The sequence below is a fragment of the Dromiciops gliroides genome, chromosome 4, assembly GCF_019393635.1.
Source record: "Dromiciops gliroides isolate mDroGli1 chromosome 4, mDroGli1.pri, whole genome shotgun sequence".
NCBI classification, from domain to species: Eukaryota; Metazoa; Chordata; class Mammalia; order Microbiotheria; family Microbiotheriidae; genus Dromiciops; species Dromiciops gliroides.
In genome coordinates, this window is record NC_057864.1 from 300806192 (window position 1) to 300823390 (window position 17199).

Consider the following 17199-nt stretch of genomic DNA (forward strand, 5'->3'; position numbering starts at 1 on the left):
CAGCCAGTGTTTCTAATAAAGGCCTCATATCTAAAATATATAGAGAACTGAATCAAACATATAAAAATACAGGTCATTCACCAATTAAAAAATGCTCAAAGAATATGAACAGGTAGTTTTCAGATGATGAAATTAAAACTATCTATAGTCATATGAAAAAAATATTCTCAATTATTACCGATTACTGAAATGAAAATTAAAACTACTTTGAGGTACCACCTCACACCTATCCAATTGGCTAATATGACAAAAAAGGAAAATGATAAATGTTGGAGATGTGGGAAAATTGGAAAATGAATGTACTGTTGGTGGAGGTGTGAATTGATCCAACCATTCTGGAGAGCAATTTGAAACTGTGCCCCAAAGGCATTAAAATTGTGCATACCCTTTGACCCAGCAATACCACTACTAGGTCTATATCCCAAAGAGATCATAAAAAATGGAAAAGGACCCACATATACAAAAAACTTTATAGCTGCTCTTTTTGGGATAGCAAAAGAACTGGAAATTGAGGGGATGCCCATCAATTGGGGAATGGCTAAACAAGTTGTGGTATGCGAATGTAATGGAATATTATTGTGCTATAAGAAATGATAATCAGGTGGTTTTCAGAAAAATCTGGAAAGACTTACATGAATTGATGAAAAGTGAAATGAGCAAAACCAAGAGAACATTGTACACAGTATCGACAACATTGTGGGATGATCAACTGTGATAGACTTAAATCTTCTCAGCAATACAATGATCCAAGACAATGACAAAATACTTATGATGGAAAATGCTCGCCACATACAGAAAAAGAACTATGGAGTCTGAATACAGACTGGAGCATACTATTTTCACTTTAGTTGCTTTTTTGTTGTTGTTCTTGTTTATTCTTTCTTATGTTTTTTCTTTTGTCCTGATTAATGTGGAAATATGTTTAACATGATAGCAACGTATAACCTATATCAAATTGCTTGCTGGCCTCAGGAAGGGGTAGGGAAGGGAGGGTGGGAGAAAATTTTGGAACTCAAAAAATATCTTGACATGTAATTGAGAAAAAATTTAAATTGAAAAAAAGAAAAAAGACACCAGGGATTTCAAGAGGAAAGAGGAGCAGGGAATATATTCTAGGCATAGGGAATAGACAACAGAAAGGCATGCATTTAAACATTTGGGATACAGAATTTTGAGTGTGAAGAATAATGAAAAGTTTAACTGGAGTATAGCATACACCAAAAAAATTAATGTTTTATAAGGCTGAATATACAGGATGGGTCCATGTCTTGAGCTTTAAATGTCACACAAAAGAGTTTATATTTTATTCTGGAGGCAATAGTAGCCAGTGGAATTTACTGAGTAGCAAGGGGCAAGGGATTTGTGACATGATCATACATGTACACTAACAAAATCACTTTTGTAACTATGTGGGGAATGTTTTGGGGTAAGGAAAGACAAGGCATGGGTACCAATTAGGAGGTTATTACAATACTCCCTACAAGATGGGATGAAAGCTTGAACTAGACAGTGGCTATATGAGTAGAAAGAAGGAGGTGAATGTTAAGATAGGAAAAAGCAAGATTTGGCAACAGACTGTTTTGGTGAATAGTATTTAAGCTGAAATCATAAATCATAGTAACTGGAAGGATGGTTGTACCCTTGAAAGAAACATGGTAAGTTGAGAAGTCTAAGTATCACAGGTTGGGGCTACAGTATAATGAGTTCTATTTCAGAAATGTTATTTGAAATGCCTATGAGATGTCCAATTTAAAATAACCAATGATCAGTTGGTGATAAATGATAGGATCTTGGGATAAATATTAGGAGTGGATATATAGATGTTGGAAACATAGGAACATGAATGAAAAAGATATAAAATAGATTGTTTACAGTTCAAATCTATGCCTTTGGCCTCACTCACATGACAATTCTAGTTTAGGGCTGAATGTTTTGTCATCATGGGTCATTGGACTTCTGAATAATTTCAAAAGAAATCCCATCCCTTTCAGTTTTGAGGCTGGGAAACATGAATATGCTTCTAGAAAAAAATAAGTAAATATTTGCCTCAAGTTTGGAAATAGGCTGGATAAGTTATTAACATGGTATTGAAATCAGGACACCTGTTTTAGGCTCTGACACCAGAATATGGAATACTGGGGAAAAGTCACTTAAATACTCTAAGCACCAGTAACCTATCTATAGATTGGGAATAGTAACTCAAACTACTTACTTTAGAGGGTTGTTGTCAGGCATATGTTACATACACCATAAAATGATAAATATAGCAAGAGATGATTATTATTTTTTTCCAATTGAGAATCGTATTGAGTTCTACATATATATATATATATATATATATATATATATATATATATAGAGAGAGAGAGAGAGAGAGAGAGAGAGAGAGAGAATTATAAAAACCTTTAAATCATCTCATCCTATGCCCTCATTTTACAAATGAGAAAACTGAGATTGACACTGAGATAGTGAATTGCTCTAGGTTACAAAGGCAAAAAGCCAGAACTAGAACACATTATTTCCTGAAACCCAGATCTTGTCATTTGAGACCTGCTTCTTTTTTCCCTACAGATAGTTAAAAGAACCTCTCAGAACATGGGAAACTTCACCATAGTGACAGGATTCCTTCTCATGAACTTTTCCAACACCTGGGAGCTACAAGTCTTACATGCTGTGCTCTTCTTGTTGATATACCTACTGGCTCTGATAGGGAACCTGCTCATCTTCACCCTCATCTCTCTTGATAGGAACCTCCACACTCCCATGTACTTCTTCCTGAAGAACCTATCCATTTTAGACCTCTGCCTTGTTTCTGTCACTGTCCCAAAATCCATCGTAAACTCTCTTAGCAACAACTGCTCCATCTCTTACTTGGGGTGTGTATTACAGCTCTTTTTAGTGATTTTATTTGCAGGATCAGAGATTTCCCTCCTCACAGTGATGTCTTATGACCGATATGTAGCCATCTGCCAGCCCCTGCACTATGAAACCATCATGATCAAAAGGTCTTGTGTAAGTATGGCAGTTGCTTCCTGGTTCAGTGGAAGTGTGCTTGGGGCCATGTACTCAGCTAGTACATTCTCTTTGCCTTTCTGTGGCTCTAAGGAGATCTATCAGTTCTTTTGTGATGTCCCTTCTTTACTCAGGATCTCCTGCTCTGAAAAACACATTGCAGTTTATGTGAGTATCACTATTGGGTTGGGCTTAGGGATTTTCTGCTGTATTTCTATTATTATCTCTTATGGTCACATCTTTTCAACTGTGCTGAAGATTCCATCAAGAAAAGGTCAGTCAAAAGCCTTCTCCACTAGCCTTCCCCATCTCATTGTTTTCGTGGTTTTTATCATAACAGGGGGCACGGCTTATTTTAAGCCATCTTTGGACTCTGATTCAGTTAAGGATCTCTTGTTGTCTGTGTTCTATACAGTGGTGCCCCCAACCATTAACCCTTTCATATATAGCCTGAGGAATAAGGACATGAAGAATTCTTTGAGAAAGCTTATAACCTGGAAATACTCAACAGAGGGATTAATGAAAAAGTCTTTTCCGTGATTGTATACTTGCTTTTTAACAAATCAGTTCTGTCTTTTATGTATTTATTGACTAAAAACATATTTTCACTTATCTATCCAAGTCTAGATCATCATTTTTGAAATCTAGACTTCAAGGGTCAGGAAGATACTAAAAAATATGACCTTCCAAAGTACATACACTCACATAAGTCAGCAAAATTATAATACTGCTTTTTATTTCTATAATTCTTTATACTTTTTCAAGTGCCTGGCACATTTCAAGCACTTAATAAATGCTTGCTGATTGTTGTTAATTTTCACATTCTGATATTTCATCTCAATAATTACCCTAAATTGTAGTTATGAAATATATTATTTATATCATTTTATGATGAAAGAAAGTGAATCTCAGAGAAGTGATTTGGCCAAGCTCTCCTGTTTTAAGTAGGGGAGTCTTAGCTCATATGCATTTTCTTTTTCTAAGTCTAATTTCTTTTTATCTTATGCCATGCAGAAAATTGTTCATTAATAGTTAATATAAATTAATGTAAAGATTTTCAAACATATTATTTTAACATGTCAATTTCTATAAAGTGATATATTTTACTTTGCTTGCATATTTAAAACATAATCATAGAACCATAGAAAAGTAATATTGGGAGAGATGTCAGGAGTCAGGTACTCCAATTCATATCTTGAATTTCATCAAAAATGCAAAAGGTGCTCATTCTTCCTATACCAGAAGTCTGCCTAAATAATACTGGCAGAAGACATCAAAGGTATGTGTATATAAGCATATATACATATGTATATTTATGCATGGATGTGTACTATATTTAGATGTACACATATACATATGTGTTGTATATGTGGACATATGTATGTGAATATAGATGTATGCATGTATGTATATCTTTATGCCCCAAAATTACTTTTTGGATATATCTACCATGATACTGGTCTGTTCCCATCAGTATTTGAGATTAGCTCATTTGAGTTTATTATATTGGGGGATTAGGGGAGCAGATAACATACATATGGTGTATTTTAATCCTATAACTATATAATGTGAAAGCCCAGTTTAAAAAGTAAAAAAAAAATATATCGGTCTACTCTACTGTATAACTTATGTATATTAAACATACACATGAAAAATATATTATTTTTGTCTGCTAAGTTGTTTTCTAAGAGACTGTAGCCTTGAGGCAGAAAGTTGATAAGACCCTTTTGCTAGGTCATAAATAAAGTTGTTCACCTTAATACCTTTGTTAAAATCTTTGTTTGAAGTTCCTGAAAGTGTGTTTTTCTGTATAGATTTTAAGTCAAATAAGGGTGTTTGTATTGATAATGCCAAATAGGTCTAATATGGTACTTTTGAGAGCCAAGAAATCACCTGAACTCTCACATGCATAGTGTGCCAGTAAGCCAGCAGAAGGCCTACCTCAGTAAGCCAGTAGGAGGCCGTGATCCCTCTTTGCAACAGCAGGCAAGTGGCTAGTTCACCTCCCATGAAGACTTGGCACAGAACAATTACAAGAAAAAGGAGCTGGTTCTACAAAGAATTTCCCAACTGACAAAACTGAGCATAATCCTTCAAGTGGAAAAATGACCATTCAATGAAATGGAAGTCTTTTAAGTTTTTCTTCTAAAAAGACTAGAGCTAAACATAAAATTCAGTTTCCAATTTCAAGACTCAAGAAAAGTATAAAAAGGTAAAAATGAAAGAGAAAATAATAAGGAATTCAATAAGGTTAAACTACACTGGAAGATGATACTAATTTTTCTTTTTTCTGTTTAGAATTTTATTTTCCAAATTACATGTAAAAACAAATTTCGACAACAATTTTTAAAACTTTCTGTTCCTAGTTCTCTTCCTCCCTCCTTTCCCACTCCCCACCCCCAAGAACTGAAGCAATTCAATATAAGTTATGCATGAATAGTCATAGAAAGCATCTCCATATTAGGTAGCTTGTGAGAGAAAAAAGATAAAAACAAAGCTTCAGATTAAGGAACTGTCAAAAAAAATGATGCTTCAATCTGTTTTCAGATACCATCAGTTATTTCTCTGTAGATGGATTGCAATTTTCATAAGTCCTTCAGAGTTACATTGGATCATTGTATTGCTGAAAATAACCACATACTTCCCAGCATATCATCTTACACTATTGCTGTTCTTTTGTATACAGTACATTTCACTCTGCTTCAGTTCATGTAGATCTTTCCAGGTCTATGTTTATTGTGTATCTACTCTATTCCACTGATATACCACTCTTTATCAGTCACTACCAGATTGTTTTGATTACCACTTTGTAATATAGTTTGAAACTGACAGCACTAGGCCACCTTCCTTCATATTCTTTTCACACTGATTTCCTTGATATTTTTTACCTTTTGTTTTTCCATATGAATTTTGTCAATGTTTTAAGACCCATCGTATCCTCTTTATCAAGCATGAAGCTGTCCCTAATCCTGCCTATCAGAAGTAAGCTCTCCCTCTCATATCTCTTAGCTCTTTGTTCTCCTATTAACTCTCATTATACTTTATATTATAATTTATCCATCATTCTTGTTCCCAAAAGATTGGAAGCTTCTTGAATCCAGTGACTAAAGATGACTTGACATTTTTAAACTATCCAGCTCCAGAAGAGCGGCTGGTACTTGAAAAATGTTTGTGAAAACTTTCTTAAATATAGTCCTTTTTAATTCCTTTGTCCTTTGTCCAATTACACAGATCTACAACTACAGAGTCTTACTGAGGACAGTGGATCCTTCTTGAATGTCTTGTGATATAATTTATGAGTGTATGAGTAGAGATTAGTCAAATTAGAAGTCCTAGGACCAGTTATTCTTTATATTGCCTTCTTCATACAATTGTGGTCGACACAGATCAAGTAAAGATGGAAGTGCTTTGGAAATTAGTGCTCTGGTTGAGAATGGATTTGCATTTCGAAATGGCTAATCTGCGTTACTGGTGGCATAGGCCAGGGTCAAGGAATAGTATAAAATTAAATATGCCAAGCAGGTATCAACTATTTGTCATTGATCTAATTTGCATGAAAATTCTAGTCTGGCTAATTATGGTGTCAAAAAGACAAGGTTTTGGATTGGGTACTCCTACCAGCTATGGAAATTTAAAGTTGCTAAATAATGTATGTCATTATCATTTTTGAAGAATGGAAAGATAACCATTATTTATGAAGAGCATGTTAGTTTTGTCTTAGCAAAAGAACCTAAAAGAACTGTGAAAGTGGTTAATAGACTCATTCTGACAGTCTTTAATGTGACCACTAAAAATCATATAACTGCTCTGTTACTTGATGTCCAGCATGAAAAATAGCAATAAGGCTATTTGAACTACTCTCAGTTAGAAGGCTCGATGGATAGGGTCCTTAAGTTTAAATGTGACTTCAGACTGTGTGACCCCAGGCAGGTCACCTACACTCTAACTCAATTTTTATATCTTAAAATGGAGATGATTATACAACCTGACTCCCATGGTCACTGTGAAAATAAAATATTTGTAAAGGGTTTTTCAAACCTTAAAACAATACTATTATTACAGAAGAAGCTTAGTAACACAGTAGATTAAGGGTTATCTTCCTGACCTAGAGTCAAGAAGCCCCCAGTTCGAGCCTGAGAAACTTACTATCCATATAATCCTAGAAACCTCTTTCTGAATTTATAAAAATGGTGCTAAAAATAGCACCTCCTTTGAGTGTTGTAAGGATAAAATGAGATTATAATTGTAAAATGCTTTGCAAACCTTGAAGTTTTATTTTAAAACTAGCTTTTTCATTATTGGTTTTGCCTACCTCACAGAACTCTTATGGTGAATATGCTTTATAAGCCGTAGAAATCATATATTTTAAAAGATTTAATTTTTTCTTAAAGTCCAGGTGATGATCCCATTCATGGAACAAACTATAAAGATAAAGGCCCAATCTCCTTAACAAATGAGAAAAGCGAAGCAGGCAGAGGGATTGATTTACCCAGTGTACCAAATTGGGAGACTTGAAACTAGAACTCATATCTCCTGACACAAAACACTCTAAATGTTCTTCTCATCCTTTCCTATCTGTTTTTAATGTCTGTATAGACAGTAAAGAGACATTTTCAGAGGATGGCCAACCTTACTACAGTGACAGGATTCCTCTACATGAGTTTTTTTTTTAACTCCTGGAAGCTGCAGGACTTACATATTCTGCTCTTCTAGCTGATCTCCTTGGTGACTCTAATGGAAAACCTGCCCATCTTCACCCTTATCTCTCTGGATAGACATCTTCACACCCCCATGTACTTCTTCCTGAAGCACCTACCTGTTTTAGATGTCTGCTTCATTTCTGTGATTGTCCCCAAATCTATAACAAATTCTCTGAGCCATTGTTGTTCTCTCTTACTTAGGGAGTATAACACAAGTCTTTTTTTTTTCTTTGCTGGGCAATGAGGGTTAAGTGGCTTGCCCAGGGTCACACAGCTAGTAAGTGTCAAGTGTCTGAGTCCACATTTGAACTCAGGTCCTCCTGAATCCAGGGCTAGTGCTTTCTCAGTGTGAAAATGATCCTCTCTTTTCCATGATGATATACTTGCATACACACACACAGAGATAGACATAGAAATAGATAGACAGAGAGATAGATATTATACTGTGTCACAGGTAGTAGATTATACTATATTTTATATGTAGGTATCTCTTCAGAGATATGTGTGGGTAGAAAATTTTTCCTTTATGTACTGATTTGAGTTATTTAGTTGTGTATCTATGTTGAGCTCACCAGTTTTAACACGTTGACTTGAAAAGAACATGGAAACTGCTAATAAACATGATTTTTTAAGTATATGTAATTAAAGTAGTAACCAAAAGCATTTTGCCTATACACAATTTCTTATTTTTTTCAAAGTGCTTTCAAATTCTTATATTTAATCAAGGAAATATTTCCACTATTTTATAATTAAGGAAACCAAACTTTTTCAAGCTTTCTGGTAAGTGGTAGGGTCATGACTGATGTTTTATCTGTTTTCAAGTTACATTACCTTTTTAATTATTCCATGCAATCAGTTGTTAGGTAAGCAGTTAAAGCATATTAATAGGAGGGCCTTTGAATTGTTTTCAAATAAATACTTGCCCTTCCTTTAATTTTGCTTTCAAATTTAAAACAGGAAATCAGAAACCCAATACTGGGAGAGATTCCAAAGATCATCCATTCTTTTTTATTTAACTTTTTTGTTACATTTTAAGTTCCAATCTTTCTCCCTCCTTGCCTCCCCACCCACACTAGAGAAGGTCACCATTTGACACAGATATATAAATATATGTAAAACCATACTATGCATACTTCTATTTATAAGTTCTTTTTCTGGAGGTGGATAGCATCTTTCTTCATTGGTCTTTTGTAGTTGATTGCAGCTATTTATACAACTCAGGATAACTTTGACCTTTATAGTTGTTCTTTTTATTTTATTTCAAATTTATGGAATAAAATAAGCATTTCCATAACATCATATAATAAAAATATGATTGCACCTGAAACTGCAAATCTACTATATACAACTTGCAATTATGTTTAAATATATAAGAAAATTATCATGCACATTTTTTCTTCCTTTCCTCCTACCCCCTGCCCTATAGATGGTTGCCATTATAATGATAGATAGATAGATCGATAGATTGATAGAAAGATGATGGATGGGTGGATGTGGATGTGGATGTGGAGAGAGATATGTAAATATTCTATACCTATTTCTATTAAACAGTTATTTCTCTGGATGCACATAGTATGACCTTTATATGACTTTTCATATCACCTTTATAGTTAATCTGGGTACTTATAACAGGTGAAATAATTTATCCACTCAAAGTTGTTCTTAAAACAGTATTGCTGGAACAGCTCAATGGCACAGTGGATAGAGCACTGGCCCTGGAATCAGTAGGACCTAAGTTCAAATCTAGCCTCAGACACTTGATACTTACTAGCTGTGTGACCCTGGGCAAGTCACTTAACCCCAATTGCCTCAAAAATAATAATAATTTTTAAATAACAGTATTGCTGTCACTTTGTAATTGAAATTGTCCATTTTACATACAACTTTGCTCTCTATCTCTTGTTTATTTACAAATTGTTACCTATTTATAATTCTAATGAGTAATATGCTCCCTGTTCTAATTTTCTTGTAAAATCTCTTTATAGCTAGATTATTTATCCATTTTGACTATATCCTAGTAAATTGTGTAAGATATTGGTCTAGTCCCAGTTTCTTCCATAGTGCTTTTCAGTTTTCCCAACAATATTGTTGTTACTGCATACCATGATCTCTTGGTTCTACCCATTTCAATCTTCATTATTTCATGCAAGTTTTTCCATGTTTTTCTAAAATCAAGCAGCTCATCATTTCTTATAGCACAGTCATATTCCAACAGAGGTCATCCATTCTAACCTCTACCTGAATTTAAATCTATCTAAAACATCCAAATTAAGTGGTCATCCAACCTTCACATGAGGATGGTCAGTGAAGTAGAATAGCCTCAAGCAAAGCCCTCCAATTCCACATTTGCAGGCTTCTAATTGTTGGAATGTTTTCTTGACAACAAATCAAAAATTCCTCTCTCCAATCTCTGCCCATTGCTCCTACTTCCACCAGCCCCCTCAGTATCCAAAGATGTAGTTCATTTGGAGTTGGAGAATAGGGGGGAAACTTTAGTGTGGTTGTTGTTCAGTCATTTTTCAGTCATGTCTGATTCTTTGTGACCGCATTTGGACTTTTCTTGGCTAAGATCCTGGAGGAATCCTGGGGAAGATGCAGAAGATAGGGAAGTATCATTGTGCTAAATAAGAGTTTAAAATGAAAGAAATGGACTTTTAAAAAACCAATACTGCTGTCCATTGAACTGGTCTATAAGAACTGAATAGTTAAGTAAAAGTGAAGACAAGTGATATGAGATACACTAGAGGTCCAAACAAGAAAGTTAACTTCATTGGAAAGCATCCAAAATTGGCAAAAATAAATATTTTAGTGATCCCTGTTCACCTAAAACTCAAGAAGATATGTTTATCTTCTTAACTTCACCAGGATATGTAAATGTTGCATGAGACTTTTAGTTGACTTTCCTGATGTAGTTACAAGATGGATACATAGCAATCTCAATAATGGTGATTGAAGATGAGAGATTGGTAACCTCTCTGACCCCCAGTCATAAGCCATTGCTTGAATATACTTGTTGACTCAAGTTCATCAAGGACAACTAAAGGCTTTTGGAAAACTCAACAGTGGCCACTGGATTGGAAAAGATCAGTTTATGCCCCAATCCTAAAGAAGGCCAATGCCAATGAATGTTCAAAATACTGAACAATTGTGCTCATTTCACATGCCAGCAAGGTGATGCTTGAGATTCTGCAAGTTAAGACTTCAGCAGTGTATAAACAAGAATTACCAGAACAGCAGGCTGGTTTTTGAAGAGGCAGAGGAACTAGAGACCAAATTACCAACATTCTCTGGATTATGATGAAAGAAAGGGAAATCAAGAAAAAAATCTACTTCTCCTTTATTGACTACACTAAAACCATTAACTGTGAACAAAATGTGACAAGTCCTCAAAGAGATAGGAGTACCAGATTATCTTGTCTCCCGAGGAACCTGTATGCAGGTCGAGAAGCAATAGTTAGAACCAAACATGGAACAACTGATTGATTTAAGATTGGAAAGGGAGTACAACAAGGCTGCATATTGTCACCTTATTTATTAACTTATATGCAGAGTACATTATGCTAAATGTCAAATAGATGAATCAAAAGCTGGAATTAAGGTTGTTGGGAGAAATATCAACATTCAGATATACAAACAATACAACTCTGATGGCAGAAAGAAAAGAAGAATTAAGAAGCCTCTTGATGAGGATGAAAAATGAAACTATAAAATCTGGTTTGAAGTTTAATATGAATAAAATTATTATCTTAGCAATTGGTCCCATCAATTCTTGGTAAAAGGACAAGAAATGGAAGCAGGGTCAAATTTTATATTCTTGATCTAAGAGACAATGACTACAGCCATGAAATTAAAAGATGCTTGCTCTTTGGAAGGGAAGTTATTACAAATATAGACAACACACTAAAAAGCAAAGACATCTTCTTTCTGACAAAGTTCCATATAGTCAAAGCTATGATTTTTATAGTAGCTGTGAGAATTGGAATATAAGGAAAGTTGAGTGCTGCAGAATCTCTACTTTTGAATTGTGGTTTTGGAGAAGACTTTTGAGGTGACATTCTCTCTGTCTCAGAGAGTCTATCAATTTGTTGTGGTTCCATAGTTTCAGTCTTTTCTGACTCTTTGTGATCCCATTTGAGGTTTTCTTGTAAAGATACAGGAGTGGTTTGACATTTCCTTCTCCAGCTCATTTTACAAATGAGAAAGTGAGGCAAACAGGATTAAATGACTAGCACAGAGTCACAGCTAAAAAGTGTCTGAGGCCAGACTTGAATTCATGGAAATGAGTCTTCCTGACTCCACTGTACCACCTAGATGACCCATTACTATAGTAGTGAACCATAAGAAATGAAAATTACAGGTAAGTAAAAAATATGGGAATCCTTTGCGTAATCATTCAAGATGAAGAGCAAAGGAATTTGTCAGTGACTTCCACCACGTGTAATGTTGTTGTTTTTTGTTTAGTTGTTGTTTTTCGTTTGTTTTTGTTTTGTTTTTGTTTTTCCTCCATGCAAGTCACTGTTATCAATGTCCTATGTATAGGCTGGTATGGCTCTTAGAAGAGAAGAAAATCAGAATTTCTGTCTGCCCTCTAGTTATTAATAATACCAATACAGTAAGAAAAGGAAGGCAAGAGTAAGAGAAATTGCTAACTATGATCAGTCTAAGGGGTTCTGGGCCACTTTTTCTTCATATCAACAACAGATTTTGGTTTTGTCTTTGGGCATTGCCTGAAGACACATTAGACAACTACCCAAGACTTGTCAACATGAGAGACAACTCTCTACTTCTTGTCATATAGACACAAAGGATGCTTCCTGGAGGAACCTAGGAATAATTGTTATGGATTACAAAGTCATCTGCAAGAAATTGCAGCCCATGGGGGTATCAGTGGTGTTTTCCTCATGCAAACAGGAAAATTAATTTGAGCAGTGGTGAAAGAAAATTGGGTTTGGTTTCTAAACGTTGGTATGATATATAAAAACAACTTCTGGTCAAAGAGGCACCCTAAAATATGTTTATAATTTGCTAATCAAAGTACCTTAAAATAAAGGGAATGATGGAAAGAGAAAATTTCCTCAAATATGCACCAAGTTAGATGCCATTGAGTGTAGCTAAAATGAGAAAAAGGGAGAGTAGCAAAGGCCCCAAGATGGCAACATAACATAATCCAAGAAGAAACACTGAAATAAAATTAACAGGCTAAAATGCCTATATGCAAATATTCAAATATTAGGCAAGAAAAACCTGACCTAAAGGTTATTATTAAAGGAGGCAATTTTTACCTAGATGTATCACATAGGTTGTAATCCTAGGAATGGGAAACAGATGGGAATACTTGTTTTTCCTAAAAGGAACAAGTAAAACAATAAGGGTAGAGTGTGAGGAGGCAATATGATCAGTTAAGAATCTGTATTAGTGAGAGGAAATCCAGGAAACAGAAAATAAAAGAATAGTTAAGAACATTTAGGGAAAATCAATAAAGTACTAGAAATTTTGTGACTATAGAATGCTATAAATGACTGTCCAGAAAGGGATATTTGATGTAGTTATCAAGATTAATAATATGATTTAGACATCAGATAACCCTCTAACCGTCAGTGCAGAAAAAAAAAACAAGCTAGCTGTAGGTACTAGGGTCTGAGCTATTCAAGGACTTATAGCTCATGATACCTAATGACTTTAGGAACACTCAGGAGAAATTCAGTTCTAGAGTCCTCAGAGAATTCCAAATTAGAAGGTTTCTATCTCTGAAGGAAAATGGAATGATGTAAGAATCTGGAAACTATTTCAAAATCTGAGGAAGAACTGATTGAGTTCTTCTTTTAAAAAATTGATTCTTCACAGATATTTTTAAATGCTGCATCTAAAATGGAAATGTGGTAATTAGAGCTAAGCAGACACCAAGGCTTCCTACTCTAGTATGCTTCCAGTGAATTAGAATATGATAGGGTCATACTAGAACCAGGAATCAGAAGAAAGGAAAGCATAATTGTTTGTTATTTCTTCATGTTATAATTGGGTATATGAATCTCCTGCATATATGAAAAATCATTCTACCTCTACATAATCATATTGGACCCTGAATGGAAATCTGATAGCCTGACCCTCAGGCCATGGATTGAAAAAGTAAACAGATTACAAGGTATGTACACTCATTTTCTAATATCAAACTATAGAAGCATCAGTGGATCATATTGTGCCACTATCAATCTGAAATAGCTAAAAGTATGAAATAATATGTGAGAATTGGCAGAGGACATCTGTAAAAATGTGCAGGTGTAATTGTAAAGTGATTCTTGGCTATGAAGACCAGAGCCTAGTGTAGAAAAATAAAAGAGAAGTTAGATTGTTTTAAGTATAATCCAACTTCAATTTTTATTCTCTCCTAAGTGTACTCTCTCCTCTCTAACCTTTAGGCTCCAAGCCTCCTCATAGTCCTTCCTTACTATTATGTTTCCCCTTCTGAATGCTCACATTCTCATCCCACCCACTTAGGATTTTCTTTCCTTATGTTATTCCCCAGATCCAAAAATCATACATCCATTTTTAATACCATTCCAAGAAAGCACTGATTTCAACTAAGTATTAAAAAGGGCACATCTCATTAAATAATTCCTTTAGTCACAAAATAGAAGGCTGCATAAACAGTGGAATTCCATATTTCAGGAAGTCGGGGGCTATATTTGGGGATATGATGATCTTCCTAATTCCATTTAAAACTTTTAGCCTAAATGATCACAGAAATTAGACTCTAATTAATCACAAATATTTATTAAGATACTTCCATGTGTTAGACTATGCTAGTGTACAGGGATAAAAAGATAAAAGTTTTTTAAAAGTCCTGGCCTTCAAAAACTTTGCAATCTAATTTAGAAAGATAGCAAGGCTGTATATCAGTATATTTTTTTAAATTAATAAAAAAATATGTTAATTGATTTCAAGGGAAAAAGAATCACAAAAACTTAAGTGAATTAAGAAAGAACTGATATAGAAGTTAGTACTTGAACTGAACCTTGAAGAAATAATTATTCTGAGAAGCTTAGGAGAAGAGAAAAGACTTTCCAGGTTTGGGGAACAGATAGTGCAAAGGCAGAGATGAGCGATGGAATGCCATATATGAGAAAGAGAAGGAAAGCATAGAGAGGAGTAGTGTACAATATAGCTAGAAATAAAGGTTATGTCCTGTTAATAAAAGGCTTAAATACTAAATCAATGAATGTACTGTTGGTGGAGGTGTGAATTGATCCAACCATTCTGGAGATTAATTTGAAACCGTGCCCCAAAGGCATTAAAATTGTGCATACCCTTTGACCCAGCAATACCACTACTAGGTCTATATCCCAACAGATCATAAAAATGGAAAAGGACCCACATATACAAAAAACTTTATAGCTGCTCTTTTTGGGATAGCAAAAGAACTGGAAATCAATTATATTTGATTTTCAAAGTAACAGGCAGTCATTAGTTGACAATGAGCAGAGGAATAACATGGTAGTTTTGGAAAAACAGTTGGATAGTTCAATAAAGGATAAATTCTACATGGGACAAACTATAGGTATGAAAATCAAATTACAATATTCTAGGTAATAAGTGATGAAGGTCAGAACTAGGGTGTTGGATGAGTGAGTGAAGAACATGAGACAGATATGAAGATGACAGATGTGAAAGTAGAAATAACAACATGTAGAAACTAATTGTGCAGGTTAAATGACAGTCAAGAGAAAAGGATAACACTAAGCTTGTTAACCTGAGTGACTGAAAGAATGATAATAGTTGAGACCACAAGAAGACCACAATACAAGCAGGGAAAAAAAGAAAGAAAAAGAAACTCATGGGCTAAAATGTCTATATACAAATGCTCCAAAGTTACACAACAAGCAAGATGAACAAACAAGAGGTTGTATTTCAAAGTGGAAAATTTTACTTCATATGTAAAATTGCAATTTTATGGCACAAATACTAATGCCATATTATGAGCAGATAGAGAAGTACATCATTCCAAGAATTTAAAAAGCAGAGAAATAAAAGGATTGGCACATGGAAGGGTAACTATTTTCATGTGAAAAAATCAAGGACCCAAAAAGAAAAATGGTTTAGAATATCTAGGAAAAGACTAATACAGGAAGTGTTCTGTGTGAAAAGTATGCTATAAATAATCCAGAAAAAAAAAGAGAAAAGTGAAAATTAATAGATTCATCATATGGTATTTGTAAGGGGACTTTATTTAGTGAAACATCTGTAAGAGCTTTCCATCTCTATCAAAAGAAGTGAAGTGGATAACATCATGATTTCTTTCTATAACTCAATAAATGCCTACTATGTGCCTGTACTGAGAATACAAAGACAATAAATGTGTCAACTTATGAAAGTTAAAAAACTATCCCTTTCTTTTGACAAATGGAAAATTGGAAACAACAATTGTATTTGGCTTCAGTAACAATCAATTTACTTTGTAAATTTTCCCACCACTTATAAAAGTACACATTTTGTTGCTGGGATCATTTTGTTTTTATAGGACTGGCAATTAATTAATAATTCTCCATGTAAAATAAATTTTGGGGGTTCGGCAAGGAATAAAATGAATTTTAAATTTAGTCCAATGGACACTGGGATGTATATGTTTTTACTAATATGGGTCATAAGGTCTAGGGATGATTGAATCCTAAAATATTCCACAATCCCCCAGGAGTCATACTAATAATCTGGAAATAGGTTCTGGAGCTTGAGCTACTCAGGGACTTAGGGCCCATGACACAAAATGGCTTCAGGAACATTGTATAGAATTCCAGTTTTGCTATCATCCTCAGAGGATACCCAAAAAGTAAAGGTCTTGCATCCCTAAAGAAAAATAAAATTATGCAAGCAGCTGCTAATTATTTTAGCATCAGAAGAACTGATTCAGTTCTAAGAAGCTTAATTGTTTACATATATTTTAAATGCTACAATAAAAGTTTTAAAAAATAGTATAGGGAGGCAGCTAGGTGGCACAGTGGATAAAGCACCAGCCCTGGATTCGGGAAGACCTGAGTTCAAATCCCGCCTCAGACACTTACAATTACTAGCTGTGTCACCCTGGGCAAGTCACTTAACCCTCATTGCCCCGCAAAAAAAAAATAGTATTGATAGTATTGATCATACTTAAGAGGATCATACTTAAGAGGACATTAAAGCTTTGGACCCCAGTATATTTGCATTGAGTCTAGGAAATGGTGGGGCCATCCTGGGTCAAGAAATTAGAAGGATCAGCAGAATTTTTTATTGATTATTCATGTAGGAATTCATTATATGAATCTCCACTTTTGAAAAATTACTCTACCTCCACATAAGTATATTGTATAATGAACAGAAATCTCATGATCTGATCATTAAGCAATGAATTGAATAAATAAAAGGATTATAAGGTATGAATTTCCATTTTTGTGAAATACATATGCATTAGTATCTTTAAGATTCTAAAATTTTATATTTTAGATTATAAAAAGTTATT

At 34.4% G+C, this 17199-nt stretch overlaps 1 protein-coding gene across 1 annotated transcript; it reads left to right on the forward strand.

The window, feature by feature from the left end:
• The first annotated feature begins 2595 nt into the window (after positions 1-2595).
• Positions 2596-3552, forward strand: LOC122755053 (olfactory receptor 14A2-like). The gene has a single exon (XM_044003439.1). The coding sequence runs from the start codon at positions 2596-2598 to the stop codon at positions 3550-3552; it is 957 nt and encodes a 318-aa protein (XP_043859374.1).
• Positions 3553-17199: the final 13647 nt, after the last annotated feature.

Excerpts from the sequence above, each read along its gene's own strand:
- LOC122755053 (XM_044003439.1), top strand. The coding sequence starts at position 2,596 with ATGGGAAACTTCACCATAGTGACAGGATTCCTTCTCATGAACTTTTCC.